Source organism: Lolium perenne, chromosome 2 (genome assembly GCF_019359855.2).
Source record: "Lolium perenne isolate Kyuss_39 chromosome 2, Kyuss_2.0, whole genome shotgun sequence".
NCBI classification, from domain to species: domain Eukaryota; kingdom Viridiplantae; phylum Streptophyta; class Magnoliopsida; order Poales; family Poaceae; genus Lolium; species Lolium perenne.
The window spans coordinates 273,328,350-273,354,747 of NC_067245.2; the positions used below are offsets into that span (position 1 = coordinate 273,328,350).

General features: G+C 41.6%; 2 protein-coding genes across 3 annotated transcripts; one reads left to right on the top strand and one right to left on the bottom strand.

Moving 5' to 3' along the window:
* Positions 1-6,128: 6,128 nt before the first annotated feature.
* Positions 6,129-7,372, top strand: LOC127335892 (heat stress transcription factor B-2a). Its single transcript, XM_051362624.2, has 2 exons — positions 6,129-6,530; positions 6,604-7,372. The coding sequence occupies exons 1-2, from the start codon at positions 6,330-6,332 to the stop codon at positions 7,294-7,296; spliced, it is 894 nt and encodes a 297-aa protein (XP_051218584.1). The 5' UTR covers positions 6,129-6,329; the 3' UTR covers positions 7,297-7,372.
* A 509-nt stretch (positions 7,373-7,881) lies between these two features.
* On the bottom strand, positions 7,882-26,050 carry LOC127335891 (protein unc-13 homolog). 2 transcript variants are annotated; one of them, XM_051362620.1, is made up of 28 exons: positions 25,803-26,050; positions 25,600-25,664; positions 24,599-24,869; positions 24,428-24,491; positions 24,174-24,321; positions 23,589-23,756; positions 23,416-23,514; positions 23,059-23,265; positions 22,787-22,888; positions 21,515-21,742; positions 20,653-20,736; positions 19,581-19,667; positions 19,300-19,485; positions 19,065-19,217; positions 18,367-18,459; positions 17,363-17,434; positions 15,655-15,772; positions 14,368-14,540; positions 13,524-13,590; positions 11,803-11,958; positions 10,593-10,699; positions 10,410-10,487; positions 10,220-10,315; positions 9,967-10,062; positions 9,688-9,871; positions 8,652-9,209; positions 8,355-8,538; positions 7,882-8,255 (listed from the first exon to the last, which is right to left on the bottom strand). In XM_051362620.1, the coding sequence occupies exons 1-26, from the start codon at positions 25,948-25,950 to the stop codon at positions 9,061-9,063; spliced, it is 3,399 nt and encodes a 1,132-aa protein (XP_051218580.1). In that variant the 5' UTR covers positions 25,951-26,050; the 3' UTR covers positions 7,882-8,255; positions 8,355-8,538; positions 8,652-9,060. The 2 variants fall into 2 exon arrangements, with proteins under 2 accessions (XP_051218580.1, XP_051218579.1); XM_051362619.1 differs by having other exon boundaries at positions 7,882-8,538.
* Between the last annotated feature and the right edge of the window lie 348 nt (positions 26,051-26,398).

Genomic DNA, 26,398 nt, shown 5'->3' on the forward strand with positions numbered 1-26,398 from the left:
GTGATGCTAATGCTCAAGCATCACTATGCTGTTGCTTACTTAAGCTACTGGATTTGCTCCAGTGGTTATGATGCAGTGAGTAAATTGTGTTGCTTAATAGTGTGCTACTGTCAGTGCTAAGCATGGATCTGTGATAAATTCATGCTTGTATTAATTAAATTATGATGAACTGCTTATGCAGTAATGATTTAAATGATTTGCTTGCAAATGACTTAGCTGTTCATGATTATCTGGCAAGCAATTGAATCTGAATCCATTCCTGGATAATGATGTGATATATTTGGCTTTATTTTAATTGATGCTAAGTGTGATGTGACCTCAGTAGCCTTGCTACTGATTGGTTGCTCACTTAGTTAGTTGGTTCTTGTGGCTACTCAACCTTTGCTTGCATATTTGGGAATCATACTAGATATGAATGCCAATATGCTTGCCTGATGAAAATCTAGGGTTTCTGATGGTTCATAGCTTAGGATTTACTGTGTAGTCTTAGCTGCTAATCCTTGCAATTCATCTACTGGTGCTATCTGTGCATGTGATCTAGCTATGGTGTGCATCTGTGCATGTGTGCTAGTTTCTGTGTACAAGATCTGTACCTAGATGCTTTTCTATTTTTAGTAGCTTTTGACTGGCAGTAATCCTTGGTGAAAACCAAGTGATGATCTACCCATATGAGCATCTGCTCATTCCCATGCTTATTTTATGCATATGTGATGGATCAAATCCATTGGATCTGTCCAGGAACTTGGTATACCTTGTTCCAGCTCCTAGTGTGAAATATTTTGTTGATGCAGACTTGGGGTTTCTGTGCTCAGCCCTTCACCTCCAATCTCTGGTTGATCTTCTCAGGTCACCATGATTCCTGGTGGCTAAGTTGGTTTTGTTGGTTTCTGTTCTTGGTTATGAACTGGATGAACTGTGCTTGTTCTTGCTTCACCCTTACCTGGTGATTTGCAATTCTGGTCGACTGTCATGGTTCTAGGGTTTGTGTGCTATTTATATGGCCTCTACTTCTTCTCTGGCCATGACACACAAGGCCTGGTTACTTTGTGACTCACCCCTTGCATTGCCTTGCTGTTGCTTGGTTAGCAACAGCCTTCATATGCTGAAACTTGAGCCCCTGTGGCTGCTCAGTTTTGGTCTGCCTGGTCTTATCTTGTGCTGTCCCGGAATTCGGACAAGCACAAGTGTGCGATGTGATGCTTTCCTTTGTCCAAACTGAATTTCTGTGTTTTGTGTTAACTGTCCAAACTGAAATTGCTAACACTTACATTCTGGTTTAGCACTTGTGATTTATGTTGCAGGTTTGAAGTTGAATATGACCAGAAGATATTCATCAAGGCATTTAGTTTAGGTTTTAGTTTAGAACAACCTTGTAATTTTCCTTTTTCATTTCTGTTTATTATTCCTTAATTCTTGTATCAAGAATAATGTAAAGACTTTGTAATTTGTTTTGTGTATCAATAAAGCCCAAGTTTTTGTTTATGAGCTTTTGCTTTATGTAATATTTATATTCTGAATTAAATATTGTATTTGATATTCACTTTGAAATTCAAGATGATTTGAATTTATATCTTGTGTTTGAATTTTAAATTCATTGTTTATATTGTGTGATGTTTATATTTAAATGTTTAACACTTATCAAATGCAATCATTCCCCAAAGTAACAAGATACAAAAGAGATCATGTCGAAATTTCCTTAACTCACATTGCCTAACCCTAAGTGCAAAATGAGAGAGAACCTCGATCCCTCTTAGGTTTAGTTGCAATAAGGCGCGAAAATTTCCCCCGTTTTGCGATGAAATGCACATCCCATTTCTAAATTTACCCTTCGTTGTTCCTATGTTCTGGGTTATTACAGCATGCATCAAAAGTGAGATCTCATATAGCCCATGAGAGGATGACATCAAGTGGTGATCGTCATCAAGGTCGAGTTGGACAAGTTCAAGATGAGAATCTCAAGAGGATCACATGCTTGAAGCTTGCCGTCCATTTGGTGATAATGGACATGTGAAGATGTGCATCAATGGAGCTTTCCCATCATGGTGTATGAGGAAGCATTTGTGAGTCTTCACGAAGCAACAATGATCAAGTGAGGCATTCCGGCTTGAGTGAAGCTTGAAGAGTTATCATCAAGTTCAAGAGGGATGCGCAAGGCAAAGGTATGGCCTTGCTAGGTTTTCCTTTTACCGGTCTCAAGGTGGTTGTTGGGAGACCGGATTATAGGATACATAGCCGCACTATCAAGAGGGGCTTTCGGTTGGGTAACTTGATCACATCGTCTTAGGGAGCTCAACCCTTCGCATACTTGCATATCCCTATTACTTCTTGGTGTTTCTCTGTGAGAGGTTCTTGAGCTTGTTGCTAGCTTTACAACAAGCCCAAGTTCATCAAAAACGGAATCCGCATGCATCTTCTATTGCGTTTTCGAGTTTGGACGTCTTCACCGTTTCTTGACGGTGGGAGACTCCCTCTCTAAAATCATCTAAAAATATCATGTGAAGAGTCTCCATATTTCCATTTTTGTTGGGGTTCTATTCGTCGTTATCTTTCCAACAATATTGGTTTCATATCAATCAGAGCCCGGACACAAAAGTTATCACAGTTTTTGTATAACATATTTTCCTACTGGCCCGGTACCTCGCCCGGCGTGACCGGCCGTCCCACCGGATGGCCCGGTTCCAACCGGCCCCTGGACCAGTGCACACCGGGCACCATCCAGGGGAGTTTCCCCTTCGCTCGGTTCTAGCCCGGCGTTTGGCACGGTCTGGACCGGCCTGGTCCGGCCACACGTCTGGTCGGACCGGCCCCTGGACCGGCTGCCCCGGCGCGGACCGTCTCCTGCTCCGGTGCCATCCGGAAGCCATGTACTGCGCGACAAGGACCCGTCCCGGTCAAGGCCCGGCGCCAAGTCCGGTTTGGACCGACTGTTCCGGTCTGTGGTCCGGTCTGACCGGCCCCTGCACCGGACAGCCCGGTCCCAGGCCCGGTTGACCGGCCTCCTCGACTGTGCTGTGCTGAACCTTCCCCAACGGTTAGATTTTGGCCTTGGGCTATAAATAGGCCTTCTTCCACCTTGGGCTGGAGAAGTTCTTACACTCTCTCTCTTCCATTGTTGCCTTTGAAGAACTTGCCCTATCTCTTGATTCCCCCATGATTCTTGCTCATTCTTAAGGGATCTAAGAGAGGAGATCTAGATCTACAATCCCCACCAATCCATCTCTCCTCTAAGTGAGGGGAACTCTTTAGATCTAGATCTTGGAGTCATTTGTTGATTTCCTCTTTGTTCTTCCTCTCTAATCTCATCCTAGCTTTTGTTGCTTTGGTGGGATTTGAGTGTGAAAGATTTGAACACCTCTAGTGTTCTTGCTTTGCATCATTGCATAGTGTTGAGCTCTCCACCACAATTAGTTCGAGTGAGAGACCGTGAGCTTGTTACTCTTGGAGGGTGACCTCCTAGTTGGCTTGGTTGGCGTCCCGGTGACCTCCTAGTTGACTCCTAGAACACGATTTTGAGTATCCTCAATATACTTACTATCTCGGGAGGTAAAGTCAAAAATAAACCATGTCTTTCTAATAAAATGGCACAGTCACACTATTTTTCAGCTATCCCGATTCATATGAACTGAGTAGAAATTTGCCAAGATCCCTAGGTATTTATTCCATGTTAGGTTTGCCAAAGCAACTTCCGAAACTTGGGCTCGAAGAAGGTAAGATCACTAGGTCGTTGAAAAGGATTCGTATTGGAATCATTTCAAGGAAGAAGTATAGGATTTGTGCTACTAGTAAATGAATATCAATAGCTTTTCTTTAATATATAGATGATTTACACATGGAATAGATGTGCACTTTATGAGAATACCTCCCACATCCCTTTGTTCGGCTCCCTCTGCATTGTTGCCCAGAAGGTATAGGTATATAATTTACTGAAAGTTTTTTTTTTGCGGAGGAGAATTTACTGAAAGTTGAACTATAAGTGGTAGGTTTAACATATTCTCTCTCTTTGCCCCTCTCTTCCATCTTCCAATAACGAGAGAGAGAAATCTTTCTGGCAAGGAGCGGTTGTAGATATGTACTATAAAAAGAGGGAGAAAATATATCTATCTTCAGTAAGTAACGAGCAAGGCCTTGAACAAGAAACAATAATAAGAGTGAATGTTTGAGGTTTTTGCTAGGATCTAGCCTGCTTAAACAAAGTGAGCAACGTAATTTCGGGAGAGGAGAGTGAATGTTTGTTGTTGTTAGGATCTAGCTCGCTTAAACAAAATGAGCATAGATAATTTGGGGAGGAAAAGACATATCCGACCGACCCGAGCAAACTAAGAGGAGATAGCAGGAATATTTTATCCCAAGAAAGGAATACAATTATACTAGAGGGATCGATAAGATTATCACATCTGGTTTTGGTTTTTATTTGTTTCCTTTCTCCGCGCGAGCACCCAAAGCCGCAACCCCCTCATACAAGACATAGCGGCTCGTTGCATGCCATATTGTATGGCCCAATAAACTCCGCCACCTGGATGGAACCAGGTCATCACCAACACCTTGTCGAGCCCTGACCCCACCTCATAGGGTTGCCACTTCCCCATGATTCAGTGCCACCACCCCGACAAACATAGTATTGCTCTAAGTCATCACAGTGAATTCAACATTGAGGCGGTCATTAGATCCATAATAAGGATTTTGTACGAAAACAGGAGACACCTGTTACCTCCAATTGTGCTCGCTTTCTTTCTGTCCACCTTCTTCTCCTTCCCGGCTTCTTGTACTGTGCACTGACGCAAGTCATCCAACCGGTCTCTCTCCAGGGCCGGCCCTGACCCATGGCAGCCATGGGCGGCCGCCAAGGGCCCAGGTGGGGAGGGGCCCAGGATCGGAGCTTCTCTATACTATGAGCTGAAAAGAATTAATACAAGTCAATATGCCCACTAAGGCTGGCCATAGTGCAAAGTATCATATAGTGGTATCATTCATATGATACAAGTCTATGATACTACCCCTATAGTGGTTAGTATCATCTAGTAGTATCATAATCTCATGATATTTAATTATTTGTAGAATCTCAATGCAATTGTGTGTATATGATGTATTTGACATTAAATTTTCTAGTTTCACATGCTATGATACAGTATTATATTATGATAGCACTAGCATATCTCTCCTCATTAATTATAGCGCCACATCAAATTTTTACCTAGGTGGCATGCATGATACTCCTTATGATACTAGCACTATGGCTAGCCTAAGAAAAAGATGGAAGAAGTACTGAAGCCAGACAGCAAGTCCCCGATTGGTCCAGCTCCCATCGGATGTCTTCCACGAGACCACCAGTATGCATGATCTTCATTAGTCAGGAACGAATTGGTTCCCTTGAAAAAACCAAGAGGCTACCAGTACGCGTGGCCAAGGTTCGGCCCTGCCTCGATCGATTTCCTTGGGAAAAAGAATATAGACAATCGCCAGTTCGTAAGTCTTCCTCGTCTCTGCATCTCGTCGATCGCCTCGCTCAACCGCCCTCCTTGCTGGCCGATTGCTTCGCCCAGTCAACCGCTCGTCGATTGGCAACCTGCCGTCCTGCCCCTCTGTAAGCAGATGATTAAATCTTCAATCTATTTTTTTTATCCAATCCATGATTTACTCTCTTAATAATTAGCATTTTAATTTGATGTATATTCCTTCATTGTTATAGGTGTTAGAATGCCAAAATAAATGCCGTGTACTGCGAAAAAGAGAAAGAGAAAGCTAGCCAATAAGTTTATTGAATCGCAAAGGGTGCTTTAAATAAGTATTTCAGTCGATTGCGATCCAAATGTTTCAGTTGCATATCATTATTTGTATACACTTTTATTGTTTTTATTGGGGAAATTTGAGAAAACACTTATTATATTTTTCAACCATTTTATTATTTTTATTTCTATCGAAAATATGTGTATAAACTGAAAGTAGGCATATATTAGCCTCAAGGGGCCTTTTTGTCTACTTCGTCCAAGGGCCCCGAAAAACATAGGGCCGACCCTGTCTCTCTCTAACCCAAACAAGCGACCGTTCACTAATTAATCTTCCCATAAACTAACTGGGCTGCCGCGAGGCTGTATCTCAGCCCGTCTTCTCCAAAGCCACAGCTCAGCCCGTCTCCAGAAACAGCACCACGTGGGGCCGAGTAGAGAAAGGCTCGGAACCTTCCAGAACCAGCTGGATGCTTCTCGCCCCCATCCAAAACCTACCCCGTCACGAAATCCCCATTTCTCGACCATTCCTTCCTTGTAAACCGCATCCTCCCATCATCTCCTCCTCTGGCGACAACTCCTACCCAACCAACCTCTAGGTGCTTAATGGCGTCGCCGCCGGCGCCGCCGTTCCTCATTAAGACGTACGCGATGGTCGACGACCCCGGGACGGACGACACCATCTCCTGGAACGAGTCCGGCACGGCGTTCGTGGTGTGGCGGCGCGCCGAGTTCGAGCGCGACCTCCTGCCCAGGAACTTCAAGCACAGCAACTTCGCCTCCTTCGTCCGGCAGCTCAACACCTACGTGCGTCCCTCTACCTTCTCTCCCGTTTGGTTGGTTTGGTTTGATAGATCTGATTCGGTGTTTGTTTGTGCAGGGATTCAGGAAGGTCGGGATCGACAGGTGGGAGTTCGCCAACGACTGCTTCAGGCGAGGGCAGAAGCACCTGCTCGGGGCGATACAGAGGCGGAAGGGGATCGGCGCCGGGCTGCCGGCGCCGGCGATGCTGCCGACAGCGATACCGATCTCGCCCACGCCGACGAGCTCCAGCGGGGATCCCGCGGTCTCCTCGTCGCCGCCGCCGGTCGGGCCGGCGACGGGGGCGAGCGGCGCGGTGGCCGAGCTGGAGGAGGAGAACGCGTGGCTGCGGCGTGAGAACGCGAGGCTGGCGCGGGAGCTCGCGCGCGCGCGCCGCGTCTGCGACGGCGTGCGCCACCTCGTCTCGATGTACGACCACGGCGGGGAGGAGGGGGAGAGGCCCGGCGGGAAGCCGATGCTGTTCGGCGTCGCGATCGGGAGCAAGAGGTCGCGCTCGCCCGAGGATGGGGACGAGGAGGAGAACGGCGACGAGGAGGACGAGGAGCAGGAAGACGACGAGAGGCACGTCGCGCGGCGGGAGCCGCCGGCGATGTGTAGGAGGACGGAGCCGTCGGATCTGGACGTGCTCGCGCTGTCCGTGCGGGCGGCTGCGGCCGCGAGGCCTGACGGGGGTTCGCGCGACAGGAAGAACCCGTCGATGCCCAAACCTCTGGCCTGTGCGGTCAAGTCGCGCAACGCTCCTAGCTCCTAGTATTGTAATGTCTTTGTTGGGACGAGATGGTATTTGAACTGACATGAAATGCATTTGCTCGCATAGGTTTACTTTCTTTCTTTGCTATTGAGAGCATTGGCCAAGTCAAACCATTTCATAGTTTGTACTCATGTCTTAGGAATTGCAGGGATGATTTGCAGGCTTTCAAAAACCAGTGAATAGTAGAAAGAGAAGAATTGGCAGTCCATAGAGAAACATTTTCTTTTGATTGTGTGCAAAATAGTGAATAGACCTCGTACCTTGTATATGGCTTTTGATCCTGCGAAGCAAACAAGTTAAACTCATTTCTAATTTCATCCCTTTTTGAAAGAAGTGTATCCCAGATCTTTGAACTGTGTCATTTATTAACAAAGAGGCCTTAATGCTAATTTAGCTTTCTAGAAATTATGTGCACCTGCTTGCAAAATGCAACCCTAACCAGGGGCAAAGGCATTGCGCCACAGAAAACAGAATACTACAACCTTGCTTTCTCGTAATTCCTTGGCTAGGATGTGAAAATTTAACTACATCAGAGAGGGGCCTGAAAAGGAATGACTTCAAATTCCAGATAACGCAAGTGAGAAAAAAATCAACCCAAAAGTTCAGAGAACACTGTTACACCGACCACGATGCGTTATAGAAGGTTTTGATCAAGCGTTCCAGTGGCTGATCTCAGTTATATCGGATCCACTTCGATATAATTTACATCGGATTGTTCACTGCTTTGCTATTTTGCTATTAATGTACGAAAAGAAAATTTATAAATATTTTTTTCAGTACTTTCTGTAAGTAAATTTCACTATCATGTTTATATTCGGTATACTGGCTGATATCTGTAAATCAACCATTTTCGGGAATACAATATATAGAAGCTCGGTTTTGAGGGAATCAGGCCTGGGAAAGTTTTGATCAGGCCTTTCTTTTCGGCATCTTTAGACCACCAAGCCTATTGTCGATTCCTGTTTAGTCATGGACGAGGGAGAACATAATGTGGCAGCTTGTGAGTGAAAACTCAAGTTCTATGAAGAGAGTATCAGAAATGCTCGTGGACCGATTACCTGGTAATCTTTCTGAGAATGTATTAGCATCTTCGATGCTACAGATCTCCGCTCGTAATGATCTGCAGCGAAGATAATTTCCCTGGGTTGGCAAAATTATATTCCCACAGGTGGCTGCTAGGCTGTTCACTGGATGTTGCACTGGGAAAGACCAAGCAGAGGAAAATATTTCCATAAGAAAATCCTGCAAGATAAAAAAAAAGGGGAAATACTTTCAGAATGGATATCCTGCAAGACAGAAAAGAGGATGGATCGTCTTTTCTAGTCACGTCACGTGGTATTAGTGGAGTAACATACCTGTAATGCTTCTCTTTTAGCTGGAACATGATGATCTCAGGTAAAAGTTCAGTTGGTCTCCTTCACAAATCACCAATTAAAGCTTATTTGTTTCTTCCTCGCTTCTTGCTTAATGTAAAGTGACATCAAATGAGGTAGTAGCCGGTTGACACTTGTGATGCCATTAATCCATTATGCATAAAAAGACGCCTTACAGCATATGCTGCCTTCCTTCTCTTTTTTTTTTTTTTTGCGAATGATGCTGCCTTCCTTCTCACCTTCGTTTGCATGTATCCATGAGCTACCCAACTTCAGATTTTCATATTACATACCTATCGCATAGATATGCGAAGGATATGTGCAAACCCACCAGAATTTTCTAGCAAAGGACATGTGCAAACCCAGCAGAACTTTCTAACCAAGACACGTCTTACTGCCAACTAGCCGCTTGTAGTTTCTTCTTCATAATCTTATAACTCTGCTGCCCAGTCTCCGACCAATTGAATGAAGAGCCCCTATTCAGCATGTCAGAAAATAAAGGTACTTTAGGTGCATCCTTCACAGGAGCGTCGTCATAATCTGCATCAATGGAGAATTTGCGGAGTCATTGCATAAACCAAACCCAAAGGAACTAAAATAAAAATATTTTTTCATGTATGGTATAACATTGGAAGTGAAGTGCACATTCTACTGGGAACATGTATCGGTTGTTGGTATGTAAGATAAGACCAGTGTGCCTGTGCATGTGTTTTGATATTAATGAACTGAAGCAGAAGATCAAGAAGAAAAATACAAAAAAGAAAACTAGAGATCCACTTTTCAACCTTGAATTATTGAAGAAGTTCTCAACCTTAAATTCCGAAACAGGCAGTTTTTAACCTTGAACTATCAAGAGTTCAAGGTTAAAAATATCAGGTTTCAAAGCTCAGAGCTGGAAAGTGAACTTCAGCAATAGTTCAGGGTTGAAAAGTGGACTATTTTTCACAAAAAAATAATACTAGCATGTGTTTTGTTTTTTCTGATAAACAACAGTAATTCATCGCTAATTTTGTCTCACCTGAAGACCTTGGAAGATGATACTGGATTCTTAAAAATGTGGAGGCACTATTATCCTTCTTATGGCACAAAACTCGAAGAAGGGTATGGACATCATGTGCATGCCTTCTTCGAGCAGTTATAGGTTCAAGATGGTGTGGCATATGTTCACTTGCTTTCATCAGCAAATCAATGACTGTATCAGCCTGAAAACCAGCATGCATAGATTTCCTTTAGTTACTATTTGCTTACTGCATTAGCATTTTTCTTTGATGAGATTGAACAAAAAAGAGCACCAGACCTTTAGCACATAGAGGTCTAAAATCGGCTCAGCTAGTTTAGCCTCCTTCTCAACTACATCTGATAGCAAACCTTGGCCTTCTGCTATAAAGAGATCCTACGAGAAAATATTGAACAGTTAAGAGAAACAGATGCGTCCAATTTCACCAAGGTATCAACTTGTTGAAATGATATGCCATATGTCTTGTGAATTCTTGCTTCTTTTCTAACTGATGATAAGTACCACACACATTTATTTAGTATTATTTGTTCACCTTGAGCATAGCCAGATCAGCTTTCATCAAGTCCACATCTGTTTCCAAAAATGCGCGTGATGGACCTCCATCCAGTAGGACCCAAATGAATCCCTCCTAAATAAAGCGGACATATGAAATTTAACCATCATTTGCTTTAAATAAATATTTAAAAAATGCGCCCATGAAAGCATAGGAAGAAAGGATATACCATGCATGCTTGAAAAACTCTCAGCACAACTCCATCTCTTAACACGTCAACAATTAGATCACACACTTGATCAAGAACCTGCAGCATATGTCGAGTTCATCAGTTAACAAAGTTAAAAGCAGGATTACTAGGTTACAAACTAAACATGTAGGTTATTAGGTTTCCCGAGTTTGGATTCATTACTTGTTCTATTGTAGGGATAAAAATCTCCATGCGTGCACTTTCAACGCTAGTTCGGTATAAGGAGAAAAGAAGTGAGTCCCTCATATCCCAGAGTACAGCCCTTGTTCCTGCAAAGCATTATCCTGGCAACTCAAGGGATCTATATCGGGACAATGTTTCTTCCAAAAATATCAGGTTAATGCAAAAAAACAGAGAAGTGCATGATTATTTTCCTTCTACACTTGAAGTAAAAAATTTGTTTTTGTTTTGCTTATTAGAGAATATGGAAAAAATCCACGATTGTAGCAACAGTACATCACCATGACCTATCATGTGCCTTGCCATGGTAAGCTAGTTGTCTAACTGAGACAATGAGCTAGTCATATCATTATGGCTCAGTGGGACAATTTATACACATTACAAGAAGAAACATGCAGTGAGTAATTTATATACACATTAGAAGGAGGAAACATGCAGTGAGTCTCCCTAAAGTGGAGAGATAGGCGATCTACTCCAATATAAAGTAGCTCAAGAAAGAAAAGCTCAGACTATTGCTATAAGTTATGACAGTATACACTATATATGCCGTAGGGATTTCATTCTTATCCATATATTGCCCCTTGAGCAATCAAAGGAGTACAACAGATTACCAAGTTTGTGGTGGATTTGTGTGTCATCTTGGCCCAGGGCTTAATAGGATTCATAGGATACTAATACTAACAAGGTGTAGCTTTCTTTCCGGAAGCTCATCTCCAAAGAAACTAACAAAGTGCACGAAAGACTAGTGTTGGTCAGTGGGGCCAGTCTAGAGATCCTAGAGAGCTGCCAGGGTAACGACCGCCAGCCAAGTGGCTGGGGTGTTATAATTTACAGCAATTCGATGGCTACTCTAGCAATAAACAGTCATGTGCGTGTTGTGGTAGTTTTTTGTTTTCACCGATACGAAAAAACTGTCGGAGTACATATCATTGCTGTAAATTCACCATTAACTTGGTAAGCTGTTTATTCGCAAAAAAAGAACTTGGTAAGCTGTTGTATCTTCCTCGGACTTTTGAAGAGTTAAAGATAATACAAAATAGAACAAAGTTTCGAACAGTTACCTGTCTAATGAAATGCCATGACTAGGAAGTAGGAACTATCAACTACAATATGTTCTTAAAAACACTTGCATAAAGTTTATTCCAGCAAATAAGAGTGTAAAATTGTAAAGGGCACAGACTAAGTAGCTCACCAATGAAGTTCAGGATTGTGTCAGTTGTATTTACCGCAGAGCATCGCACATCATCGAATATTGTAAATAACTCATCAATCGATTCATCAGATGGTGAATCTTTCGAGGTAACTCCATCGCTAGCCGTATAAGACAAATAGTCTAGCAATCCCACAGCTGTAACAAAAGAAGTATAGGAACAAAGACTTGTCATGTGTAATTAATCATAGATAAACTGCAACTCATCCGTCGGTTTATCACATAATGACATTTTTTTCGATAAAACTCCTTCACTAGCCATACAAGAGTACAAGACAAGTGGTTTACCAACTCCACAGCTGTAATAAAAGTAGTTCAGGGACAAAGAATAGTTATGCATAAGTTATCATCCATAAAACTAAGCTTGGCAAACTCCACATATAAACAACAATTCTTAACCCTTGCCTAAGGTATTCAACGGTCTAAGAAGTACATCGCACAAACGGGCTCAAATTTCTCACGACCAATGGTCCTAGTCCTGCATATGAAATTCCTCCAGAGCAGCTCTTTAGACCATCTCTAGCAGATACCGCATACCACACCGCATCCTGCTTTTTACGGGTTTGACCAAAAAAAACTTCCTCGAATAGATACCGCATACCACCCCGCATCCTAATTTAGTTTGCAGCACTACCCCAAAATATCCTCGCATACTCTATACACGGGGGATTTTGGCCCAAATGTAGAACGGCAAAGATTTGGGGTACGAAAAACTTTGGTCAACGCTCGCCGGAGTAGAGCTCGCCGGAGTGGTACTACTCCGGCGAAATTCCGCCACGCCGCCCGCAGTCCAGCCAAATCAAGGCCGTATTCCACCTCGCTGCCTCTATTACAATCTGTTTTCGAAAAAATCGGAACAAATCTATTGAGATAGTCACAGAGGCTCGCCGGCGACAGCAACACGGCGGCGCATGTGCGGATACTACCTAGCTGGCTTGCTACTAGCTAGCATAGCGTGCGTAGCTTGCTAGCACGCTGCTAGCTTGACTAGCGTTCTGCGGCGAGCGCAGGGACGGTGCGGCGACCATGCGGCCGAAGCAGCAGCGGCTAGGGAAGGGGCATGGAGCCACATCATGGACAGGAAGCAGTGATGTCTGAGATTGTGCCTGCGAGGAAGACGATGGAATATTCCACGTATATTCTTTTTTCAGTTCGAGAATAGGGTATATGTTCGGTCGCTCCTGTTTTTCGCGTGAATTTAGCTGATGCAATTAACCCCATCCACGCGATGCAGTACAACACCCGGATGGGGTATCTGCTAGAGATGCTCTTAACAAAAAAAAATGTTTCTGGGCTAGGTTTTATTGTTTTTTGCTGGAAAAAGAACAGCCAAGTACCAGTCAGTCTCATTTGGGAGTTATATGAGAAATGGCGTGGAACACCATAAGCAGGCTGTTTCCATCTTCTGGAGCCATGCATTGAATAACAGCCGTGTGATATGAAAAATACAGAGCGACAAACTTGTTGATATTGCTGTGAATTATGAGTCTTATGACACACTTAATTGTTTTCTAGTTTTAAACATAGTGGTTAGTTGAAAGAAATTTTTTGTAGCTATAACAACAGTTTTACTAAAGCTAATAAATACTAGCTAGTCGGAAACATCTTTTTTGGATCTATAAGAAAAACCTTACCACTAGATTTTCCAGAGTAGCACTGCAAAAAAAAAAAAAAAAAAAAAAAGGCCTTAGAGGGTGGATTACCTGACTGGACATCGACCCAGGATTGTTTGATCCCCTCTTCTATGGTATCAAGTTGATCCCTAATATACTGCAGCATTCAGGAGACAAATGGATCATAAGAAAAATAAACGCTAAAAACAACTCATGTTGTGACAAGAATAATGGAAAGCAATTCTATTTATCTACACTATAAAGAAAATTAACAATGCTGACAAAAGATACAAATTTTGCCGTAACAAGATTAGGCATGTCAACAGGGAGGGGTCGAGTGGCTAAAGCTATCCCAAACCCGCAAACGCCAGTGGGGGTACTCAACGGCATGGTACTAAACTTGGGGTGCAACATGCTGTAACGGTATAGCTGCACGTTCATGGGGACTGGGCTGCTACTTGCAAGTGCTGAGCTCATACGAAGCAAGTGGCTCATTGTGAGTTAACCTATCACAAAGCGGCCTCGCACAATTGCGTGAGATGTGTTTTTTGAAGGAACACGTGAGAGGTGTGGAGTTAGTATCCAGATATCCATGCCCGTCCAGCAACATCCATGGGTGGTGAGAATCCATGTAGGAGATCAGCCCTCTGTGCCCTCACTCCACGTCAATGTACAATGCTCCATGGGTAAGACTGCCATTCTTTCACATGTGTTTTGGGAATTCAAACTTGCTAAAGTAAACCTTTATTTCTACTACCATGCAGCATTTATAGTTTGAATGTTTGATCATTGACCTAGAGCTGTAGTTTGTGAAAGTTCCAGACTGATGAAAAACTGCCATTTAGGATATGCGGATCAGAGACGCATTACTGAATGGGTTTAATGAAAGATCCAGTCATGCAGTTTGGGAGGGGTGTCAACCAAAATGTCTCACCTGAAGGGTGTTGAGTTTCACACATAATTTTGGAACCGTTAAATTGTTCAATTTATTGACCACCTTTTCTTCACGAACTGCGGGCTCAATAAGTTTTCTTTTCGCAAATGGATTAATTGATTCTGCATAACGTGTCAAGACTGGCGCAGTAGGAAGCAGGGTAGCTCTAGAAACTGCAATAGAGAAAGAAAAGATAAAGAAAACAGTTATTGATTAGCAAGATGAACAGTAAGCAATTAATATGTTTTTATGTTTTTAAAGAAGATATTAAAAGCTCAGATGTTATATATTTGTGATATTGTTAATGCTATTGTGCTTTAAAATTATTTGCACATTAGTTAAAAAACAAAGAATATGCTGGATAATACAGGACCACTACTTGGCACAAATTCAGCAATACTGAATGAAAGAACTTCATGAATAAGGTATCTTTTATGCAATCTGACATTCTTAGAAAACAAGTAAACATCAATTTCCATTAACAATTTGATGAAACATAAGAAAACCAGTAATGAGATATATATCCTAATTCCCAAGTGAACATATACACCTAGAAGTACACGATCCATGTTATGCAGGTAATTTCATTCAATTCTACAACTTCTGCTGCTAGCACCCTTCACTAACTAAGGATTTTCTGGCCTTGTATTTCCACTTGAAGTGCTGGGAGATGGCATTTAAAAAGGTACCGCCGCAAAACAAGTATAACACTGCATACTGGGACAAAGTGTGGGTGATGGCATCTTAACTGGTACTGATGGTAGGAACATGATTGATACACTGACACATGGATAGTTCGATAGACGGAGATGTTTGGAAAGTAGTGAATCAGACTGGATTGGGAGGGAGAGTTATATACTACATTACTACCTCCATCTAAAAATAGGTGTCTTCATTTGTCTAGATACAGACTTTAGTTATAGATAAATCTGTATCTAGAAAAAATTGAGACGCCTATTTTTAGACGGAGGGAGTCATACACATGATGCTTCACACCAATCTGTTAATTGTAAAACTAGTTGCAAGGCTGCATAAGTGACACCAGCGTCAGCACAGTGCCTAACAGTACGATGCCGACTCAGTGTGGTCTTCCTAAAAAGATAATCTGAGGTAAAACAAATGGCTTGTAAAGAGAGCACTGTAAAATTAACGCGCCTAATGTGATGAGATAAGACTAATGTAGTTATTTCCTGCCATACCTATGGCAAATGTACTGTTACAAACAATGAAACAAAACCTTCTGAGTCCAAGATAAGGCATTGACATTTATGTAAACCTAAGGAATACCTTGTTGGTTTTCCATGTGAAGCAAATAGACTTGAAGGCTGCTAGTGATTCCTATAAGTAGACTCCGCAGGTGCACAATATCCAAAGGCAGTCTCGAGTTAAAGAACTGATCAATGGTCTGCACATAAACTGATCACATAAGCCCCAAGCAAGTACAAGTGTAATTATTAGATTAAGCAACTGGCTAAACAATTATGAAAAATGTGAGAACATAGTAGAACAGCAGTCAGAAAAGAAGAATTTCAACAATCAGGCAGTGAGTGGAAGATGTAGATGAAGAAGTGAGGTGGCTAGGCCAGGTTCAAGTCCCCAAGGATGCAGGTTTGGGTTCTTATATTTAAAAAATCACTGTAGGGGCTTCCCCTACCACATTCCTTTCAAAAAAGAAGTGGAAGATGCAGATGGAAGATTCTGCCTTCAAACTGAACTTTCTGATATTCAGATTGCATTAAGATCAAATAGCATCATCAGTAATCACCATGTTTTTTGAAAGGAAGCCACGGCATTATAAATAAGAACCCAAATTTGTGTCAATGAGGACTTGAACCCAGGTAATCAACGTTTTTTACAACGCTCAAAAAAGCGTACACTCAGGCGCGCTTAAGCGGTAATTAGAGCGAAGCGGTAGCATACCGCTTTGTTTAAGGCCTGAGCGGGAGGTTAAGCGCTGAGCGCGATTAAGCTCTGCGATTGGGCGTTGAGTGTTGCCTAAGCGCGCGGAAGAGAGACAGGGGAGAGTGGCAGCGCACCAGATTTCCGCTGGTGAACCTCCGCCTGCCGCCGGTGCCAGCATGCACAGCCCTCCGCCTCTTCCTCCAGGCCGGCGGGAGCTCGTCCCTCTTCCTCCAAGTGCTCCACCTCCACCCCCGCGTTCCTCCCCGTCCAGGCGCCCCAGATCGAGGTTGACCCTCCCTGTCCAGGCGCCCCAGATCGAGGTCGACCTCAACCTGCTCGCCGCCGGCCGCCACATCTCTCAGATATCCCCTAATCCCTATTTTCCCAGCTCGTGTGTGGGTGTGTGCGATGTAGCTCGTGTGTGCGTGCGTGTGTTGCCTGAATCCTAATTAGATCATGTGCCTTTAGGTTCCTGGGTGTGTGCATTCGTGTGTTGCCTCAATCGTGTGTACGTGTCTGCGATGCGCTGCTGGCTAAGTGCTTAACTGCTACTGTTGTTGTTTGCTGCGTTGCTGAACTGCTACTGTTGCTGTTTGCTGCTGCAAGAGCTAAGAGATTCTTGCAATTTTATAATGTTTGTACGTACTGTAGAATTACATGCTTATGATACAAAACTACAGCATATTATAGTCTTCTGTATGTCCAATTTGCCTTCGGTGCTCCTGGACGTACGCTTTTTGCCCTGCACGCTTAAGCGGCGCTTAAGCTCGCTTAAGCAGCAGTTCCTCTAGGCAGTGCCTCACCGCTCGCTTAGTGCTCAGCGCTTTTTTGAACCTTGGTTTTTTACCGTGAAATCACCATACTCCCTCCATCCCAAAATAAATGACTTAACTTTGTCTAGAAACGGATGTATCTAGATGCATTTTAGTTATAGATACATCCATATCTATATAAACTTGAGTCACTTATTTTGGGACGGAGGGAATAATAAAGTTTGCAATATGTAATCCAAAAGCAAGAAGTTTTTTCTTCTTTTCCTTTTCTTGAGGAACATAACATGTGGTGGCAAATGAGCTCATAAAGAAAAGCTTACCTCCTCCACAATCCGGAAGACTTCAACCATAGATGTTGCTAGTTTCCGGTGAGCTGATAGAGGCACCCAATCCTATGGACCAGAGATGAAACAATAGCCATCATGAACAATTTACGTTGGACACTTAAAAGAGACAGAAATACATGTCAAATGCAAACAAAAGAAGTTGTGTGATGCATAACAGAAGTCTTGCGTAATAGTTAGTTAGTAAAAAGATATCCAACAAAGAAAAAAATTGAAGTCACCACCTAAAGAATGTCATATGGGCTACAGTCACCTTGTGGATGGCAGTACTAGTTACAGAGTTGTGTCAACAACAAACATGTGCGTCTAACTATTGCATATGTAGCACCATTTCAGTTTTGCTGGAATCCTATCATGACAGTTTCAAAAAAATCAACCCAGTAAAGTTGATCAAATCTCTTCGAAGTTATGGTAATTATGTTACAGAATAATGCAAGTCGGGTTTTTTTCTGAAAGGTTCAACCTGATGTAAGTACCAATTTAATGTCATAAAATGCATTGAGCTAGTTATCAAGTTACTGTATGAACCATGTGATAATGTTGTACTACCTCTGTCCATCTTTTGATGTCAAAAGTTTGTCTAAATTCAAATGTATCTAGACACACTTTAGTGTATAGATACATCCGAATTTAAACGAACCATCGGACATCTATTAATGGACGGAGGGAGTACTAAAAATAAATGTAAGAACAAAACCATGTAAACCACCTCCTACGAGGATGTAAACCAAACTCTATCTTTTCAATGAAATGAAGCGCAAAGGTCCTTTGCGTTTTCTCGAAAAAAAATGTGATCAAATTTGCACCAAACAATACTCGTGGGTAATTTTACAACCATGCCAGTTTATTCAAAAATCTACAGAGAAAATTCCCTATCTTCCATGTGGGCATCAATGCAAAGAAAATAAAGAAGTGATGTTCAAGCATAATTAGCTATTCACAAAAAATGCTCGCAGTGAACTTTGAATAGAGTATCAAACCTCAATCTCAATGGTACGTTTTGTCCACTCCAAAACATTCTCATGTTGAGCATGCAGCCACTGAAGAATGATGGGTGAAGAAAAACGATTGATCTGTTTCAAAATTCAGAAAATGAAATTTAATTCAACTTAAATGTGTCTGTTTGAAATGCCAGATGGCACACCAATAAAGTTTGTTTAAAACAAATAAAAATGAGAAAGCATGATGTCCATCAAGATTTGTACTTTAATGCGCCCTATAAGTAAACAGAAACTGATGTATTTGGGAAGTTAAGTGCATTCAATTTGTGTCCATTTGGCCCACAGCTCAGTTGTGTTTCTCCTGGTATTGGAATAAGATCAAGTTTCAAAGTTTTGAATAAACCACTATGGATGATAGTGCGTCAACATGATTTTGTGTCTGAAGAAACAGCAAGCCAATCTACGAAATAAGGATGACAATTTGACAGGTACAATAAAATTAGTTATAAGTTTGTAGCTCATCAAAGAACTAGATTCCACAATTCTACATTACTGTGGTACCATCACATAAATATACTTTGAGGAATATCAAATTAGCAGAACAGATTATACAGGATATTCAAGTTGAAAAAAACCCTACAATAGGAGTAAAGGGAAAATTTATTTTACACTCATTGTATAAGGGGCATTGTCAATTATTAGTTATCATGAGCACAAAGAACATCTTCATGCCTTACCATGTATGGTTTTAGAAAGTTAGACAATGAAGACCCAACAGCTTCCCCGCACATTGAGTAAAGCTTCTGAGCTATACAGAGCTCAAAATTATTTGATGCTCCCAGTATCTCTTTCAGATTTTCTGAATCATCCGTTCTTTCCAAAAACAGCTCCTTGACACCATAGTAGTAGTAAATATTGTTACAAAATGAACACAATAAAAAATCATAGAGCTGCAGAAGGGAGTTGACTAACCAGTTGTTGGCCATACAGTAGGTGAAAGACAACTAGTGCTACTTTTCCAGCTTCAGGATAATATTTCTGAAGTATTAGGCTGAATGTAGCGCATTCTTTCTCCACTAGTAGCTTTAGCTCACTTGCAAGCAATATCAATGGATGCTTAGATTCTGCTTTTGATTGTCCATGTGCTGAAATTAGGACCTAATGAAGCATAATGGAAATATGAAATATTAAAAATCACTCTATTTTTGTCAAGTGTATCCTTTTGGTAGGGGGCGTAAGATGGTTTAGCTCACATGCTTATATGCAGTTTGTATAGATCTGACAACAATTTTATGGACCAGCGTAGATTCTGGTGTACTGCCAAGCGGGGTCTCAATAAGCTGTAATCAATGGGGAGAACAAGAAAAGGTCAACATCAAACACAAATGATGAATTACTAATGGAGCTAAAATATTCCAAGTGACTTTACATGACAGAAGGATCGAACTGATCAAAAGGGAACACCCTTGTGTCTGTGTATTAACATTGCCAAAAAAAATGAGGGATTTGCTACGAGAAATATCAATTCAGATCTTCTGGGCAATATGATATATAATCATACCTTACATCCTTACAACATTGATTACATTAGAAACTACAGAACAAACATTATTAATGAACAATCTTATCCAAGTGAAACAATTTTTCTTAACCTCTCAGATTCTATAGGTCCTGACTAGAGTCTATAAGTAGACATACAAAACAAATGTGTGATGTACCGTATATACATTTTAAAGGAAAATGTCTTCTATGAGGAACAATCATGTATGGCTCGCCAGCAAATATCTCCTAGTTTGAGCGCTGGTAAACATTTCTGTTCCAAGAATTTCCCAGCTCCAGGGGCAGCATGGAGCTTAAGTCCCAATTATCATGACTATATGTCGGGCCTTAGGGTATGCGACTGATAGTTTGAGTGTTAGGTATGTCACACTAATTTTCACGATCCTCTCCACTTCTGTCAAAATAATATAAGAAAGGTAGGGTGTGGCAGATATGCACTCAAAGAACTCGGTATCAATTTAATTAAGAAAATAGGTACACGACTAAAACTTGGTTGGTGGGGTTGTGCATCCACTGCCCTACCCAACTCAGTTCCTGGTTAACACCACTATTGCCTCAGGAGAGAGGGCTATATCCTTTCTGGATGAAAGGAGTTCATATCAAATACTTTTTAAATTTTTGACAAATGACACATACTCCCTCTGATCCATAATAAGTGTCGGAGTTTTAGTTCAAATTTGGACTAAATTGAACTAAAGCCCCGACACTTATTATGGATTGGAGGGAGTACTATAAAAGTACTGCAGGACAAGTAAGAAATCTAACCATGGTTTCTTCATCATCATCAGTAAGTATTGCCGCAGAAAGTAATAGCAAGTTCAGCATGCTCTCAAAGATTGAATAGTTAGCCTGTAACAGAAAGGCAAGATAAAGAAGCTTTTATGAAAAAACTTTGTGGTAACACTGAACTTTTTGCGGAAAGAACAATGCAAAAAAAGAATTAAATCATTGCAGAAACTAATTAATGTAGGGCAACTTTATCAACTCATGAAATCGAAAACATTAAGCCCTTTCTTTTCTCAGTTTTTCCTAGATATTGTTGTTATTGTTATTATTATTATGTGGTAATCAGATTTCAGACTGTAACACTACTCATGTCTATATATCACTTTCAGACTTCCTGAGACAAATAATAGTGGATGGCCAACCTACACCAGCAACTGTCTTAACTCTTTAAGCGTTCTGCACTTATGTTTCTTCAGTAACAAGAAATTTGAAAGAATATGTTTACAGTTCAAGGACCCATACTTGCATGTACTTCTTGCCTATGCTAAAGTTCTAATATGGACATGGATATATAAGCATTCTGAACTATAAAGTTCATCTAAGAAGACCTACGCTACAAGCATCTACCCATCCTACAAGCATTACCTAAGAATAACTAAGTGATTTAAATTTTTCTCAAAAAAAAAACTACTCCCTCCAATCCATATTAAGTGGTGTTGATTTAGTACAAATTTGTACTAAATCTTGTACTAAATCAGCGATATTTAGTATGAACCGGAGGAAGTAACTGATTTAAATTTTGCTAATAGGCAGAATATGAAGGCACATCTAGCTATAAGTCACCTGGCGTATCAAAAAAATCTTCAGCTGAAATTGTATCCAAACAAGGGAGGTAGCTAACCTGACTGAAGTATAAGTGATAACTCTCCAGTTGTCTGCGGCAACACATGTTTATTTTAAGAATGGCACTGTCCACCAAATTTAGAGCCCGATTGCTGCCACAACTTTCAACAGAACAAACAAAGCTGTTTATATACATCTCTGTTTCTCTAACATCATTATGTAACTGAAGTTTCTGTATCTGAAGGTCTGTCTGTTTTAGTAGAAGAATTTCCCCGGTTTGAGCAAACTGAATAGAAGAAAAATAACCATATGAATCAATGTGGCCTCTTTGGCATGGTACTAGCGCTGACAAAATGCTCATGTCAAGAATGATATTTAGACAAATGAGTGAAGCTTTCCATGTAAAAAAATGAACTAAGCAGAGTAAAAGTGAATTATTTTACTCCCTCTGATCCATAATAAGTGTCGTGGTTTTAGTTCAAATTTGACCTAAAACCACGATACTTATTATGGATCGGAAGGAGTATTACCATTCCAGACAAGTGTTTGAACAACGAATTTCTCCGTTTGTTCAAAATAAAGTACAAAAATCAATCAAATAAGACTCTGGAAACATTCCCCAATTCTAAATCGTTAAGTCCTATGCTAATGGCAACAAACATTGAATGAACATCAATTCCTATGTCATCAATACAATATACAGTGTAGGTGCCTCTACAGAAAAGAAAATGAAGTGAGCCTGGTGCAAAACCTATGCATTCACAGGTCAGTCATTTTGATAAGGGGCAGCAGATAGGATCCCAATTCGCTACTGCTACAAAGATAACAGTTGGTTACACCTGGCCCACCTGCCACCAACTTTACTCTGGCAAGTGGGATCATTGCACTAATTTACTAAATAGCCCCTGGATTGAGTTGTATTCGCTCACAGGAACACCCAATCATATGGCTTAGCCCAAGTATTCAGGTCCATTAGAATTGTTCCATAGTAATATTTGTCAAGTTTGAACCAGTATGTGTAGTCTTTCTAAATGACTATGGCAAAAGTGAGTTCACTATTTCAAATATGCCTTTCCTTTTTCTCATACTAATTTAATACTACCTCCGGCCCAAATTAATTGACACAGTTCAGGAGTAAACTTGTACTGGGCATAGTATGTGGCTGCGCCAATTAATTTGGGCCAGAGGGAGTACATCATTAGCATGGACAGTAGTTCTATCTGTTTGTGATAACTCTATCTTCTGTAACTCCAATCGCTTTTGCCAGAGTTCAGGATTGACAGGTGGAATTCTTTCTATTAAAATAGGGGGACAAACATAGTAAATAGACCTTCTGGAAAAGCACCCAAGCATACAGGACGTCATGCAACTTTTGGGTGATGCCCAATATAGGCCAGGTCAGCTTCACTGTTTCAAGTATTTCATCAGCCTCCTGGTAGCAATAAGAATAACTGTGTCAGGAACTCAAGATGCAATCTTTGACTTAATTCCACATTGTTGTTCAGGAATAACTCAACTATATATGCAATAAAAGTAGGGTACTTTTAATAAGCATACCAACAAGGAGATATTGACAATAGAGAGGAAAAAACAAAAGGAAACCTCTACAAGTTGTCCATCTTCAAGAATATCAAACACACTGCAGAGAAGTTTCTCATATAGCCTAGAATTAAAATGGTAGCTCCGAGTCCAATGGTAGGTCTCGCCTTCAAGGCCAAACTTCTTTGGAGCTGCAGATAGCCTTGTGTTGTATCTTTCAATGATAGTCAAGACCTCAATACGCCCATCAGGAACACTCACAACCCAGTCCTGGAAAAGTTTATGGTGCAAATATAGACACAACTCAATATCAAAGATAGCCCAGTTTGACGAAAAAGATTCAGCAACTGATCTGGCTTATGAGACACCAGTAACATTAATCAACACAAAATGATGTGAAATATGGATAACAGGCCTTGCCTCTGTATTTTTTAACTTGGAGAGAACTATCCGCAATGTTTCACTCATACTATACTCAAGAGATGCTGAGAACAAAAGTAATTCTTCTAGAACATTTGCCTGGACAGCAGAATTGTGAGTAATAGTTAGAACAAGCGCCATGCTGTAGAAAGAAAAAACTCAAGATTGCTTGCCTGTCTTCTCTGCCAATGTACACGCAGTCTTTCTGTTGGGAAATCAAATTTGCCAACAGAACTTAAGAGCTGTAATGATATGTTAGGCACGTCAAGCTGTCCCTGCACCATCTTTGAACCAATATGTCTTAAAGCTCTCTTGGACAATATATCCATAGATTCTGATATCTGAAAGAATGTGTTAAAATGAGTTTTCCATCCTATTCTGTTATCACATGATCACATAAACAGAACGAGAAAAGAAGTTTCTTATCCTAGCTAGAACCTTCTGTCCTCAGATCGCTATGCAAAATTTAGAATCCATAAAAACAAGAAGAAAATAGTATCTTAATCAGCTGCTAAAGAATAAAACAAATAGGGTCCTTCAATAGTTTGATCTTCCTCAGACCATTATGCAGAATGCACACCTCCAGCCCTCAGTAACTCTAACATGTGGAATGGAGGGAGAAGAGAAACCATGTGTTTGGAATCAACCAAACATAAAGAATCTTGTTATTGATGCCATGTATTTCAAACAAGCAGGTAATTCTTTTATTTAAACTAACGAAAATATTGAATAGTACAGAAATTAGTCAAGGACCTTACTTCCATTTGTACTCGGACCAAATCAAGATGGTGGGTATAATAATTTTCCATCTGAGGTGCTGCATTAGACCTCTCAGTCTTCGATCTTAAACCCTTCAAGAATTTAGGCTTCTTCTCTCTCTTCTCTTCAGAGAAGTTCATTTTTCCACTGTTGGATACACATTATTAAGGAAGAGATCACACCAGTAAGTCAATATAAATATGCACCATGCATCTATGAAAACTTCCAACACAGACACGTTTGTACAAGTTACCTGACAAATAGAGAAGCGAGAAGAACCTCATAAGCTGTTTCTCTTAGATCATCATCAGACAATTCTTAAATGGCGAATAAAGAGTATATAATTAGTCAAGGAAAGAAACATAATCCCTACTTTTTATTCATAAGAAAGCACAGCAAAAATGTAGCATGGACAATTGTCTACCTGTGCTTAATCTAGGTAAACCTAGAGATAGAATATCCATTTCCTTTGCTTGCGGAGGAGACATATCTGCCAAACTAACATCCTGCGTACCATTGGATGCTCCCGGAAGGTCAGTTGCTACTCTAGAAGAATCGCTATGTTTTCTTGTTCTACTTGATTTCTCTTCTGAAGGTGGTACAAGTCCAATGTCTGGTGCTACTTTCTTTGGAGGGGAACCAGAGGCTTCTGGCCTTGAAAGAAGAAAATATGAGTTCCTTGATGGCGAGTTTGTCTGTTGAATAAAAAAAAATCTTAACAATTACAGAAAATTCCCAAGCAGTACCCCATGGACGCAGACCAAGGTGTACTAGGTGTTTGCATATCACTTCATACAAAACATCAAACATGATAAGACAAAAAGGAGCAATGTATTATCTTTGTATAAAGTATTGTGCAGAAGCAACTTACAAACCTCGAAAGTCATGGACGGAAACCAGAAATTATGGGATCATAGAGATTTAAACACAGACTGAAATGATAAATTAAGAGAACGCTTACCAAATCCGGTAAAACTCTACGGTTCAGATCAAAGACAAGCCATCTTAAATTATATAGTAGCTAGTAGCATGCTGCTTAGGGTTGAGGAAGAATTTCATGTTACAAATATTTGCACCAGGCAGTCCTGTTGTCATTGTTTGCTACGACGTGGAGATGCTCCCAATCGAATTCGGCACAGGCTTAGAAGGACCAAACTATGTTCTATCAATTTTCCTATAATCACATTGCTGCGATTGCACGCATTTTAAATGTATTATTAGTAGGAGTATTACTATTAATCAACTAGAGGGAGTATAAGCATTAGAATCACTTTCAGCTCCCATCCTCACACCTGTAAGTTTCTACTGGCAGAACACTACACGTTTCGTGAGCAGGAGCAATTATTCAATCAAACAAGTGCCTAAATCGAAATTTGGAGCTGAAATCGATAGGAAATTCCCAGAGGTCAGTTCAATCAAGCGTACCATGATCGGGTACCTCCTGTCGTGGAAGTACCTCCTGGTGGCCTCCGAGGCGTCAAACTGCGCGCCTGGTTTGGGTCGAAACACACACGCAACCAAACCCATCAGACTAATTCAATTCATAAATAAACGGCTCCACCTCAGCACACGCACGCGCGCACGGCACGGGTCGTGCGCCCGGAGACTTGGAGAGGCGCGGGCCTTACCGGAGGCGACGCAGTCGAGGGCGTAGTCGGCGCTGACGGCGTCGAGATCGACGCGGGAGAGGTCGACGGCGCCGGCGGAGAGGAGGAAGCCCAGGAGGCGGCGCCGGTCGCGGCGGTACGCCTCGAGGAGCGACGCCGCCGAGTCCATGGCTGGCTGGGAGCGCCGCGGCGGTCGAGGGTTTCGGGGCGGCGGAGGAGCTGGGAGTGCGGAGTGCACAGAGAAAGCAGCTGGAGGGGAGAAGAAAAATAGTATAACGGAAGAAACGGAGAGAAGTGGGGTTTGGTGCGGCGCATGAACCGAAACCGTCAAACGGAAACGATGGCGGCCGGGGAGTGGGGCCCGCGGCCGTCGTTCTCATTTTGAAATGTTTTTGCGGAAACTGTTTGAATGCAGCAACCTCACGGGGAAAAAAAAGAGTAAATTTCGAGTTTCTTTTGTGCATCTTCTGCGCTCCTCCACTGCGAGTCCTAAAGACTTCTTTTTCATCCGGCGTGGCTCAAGATGGTGTCCAACTCCCCAAGCCCATCCCCGCTATGCATGGGACGTTGCGGGGACGCCGGATATAACGAAAACCCGAGTGGGTTCCTATCTACCA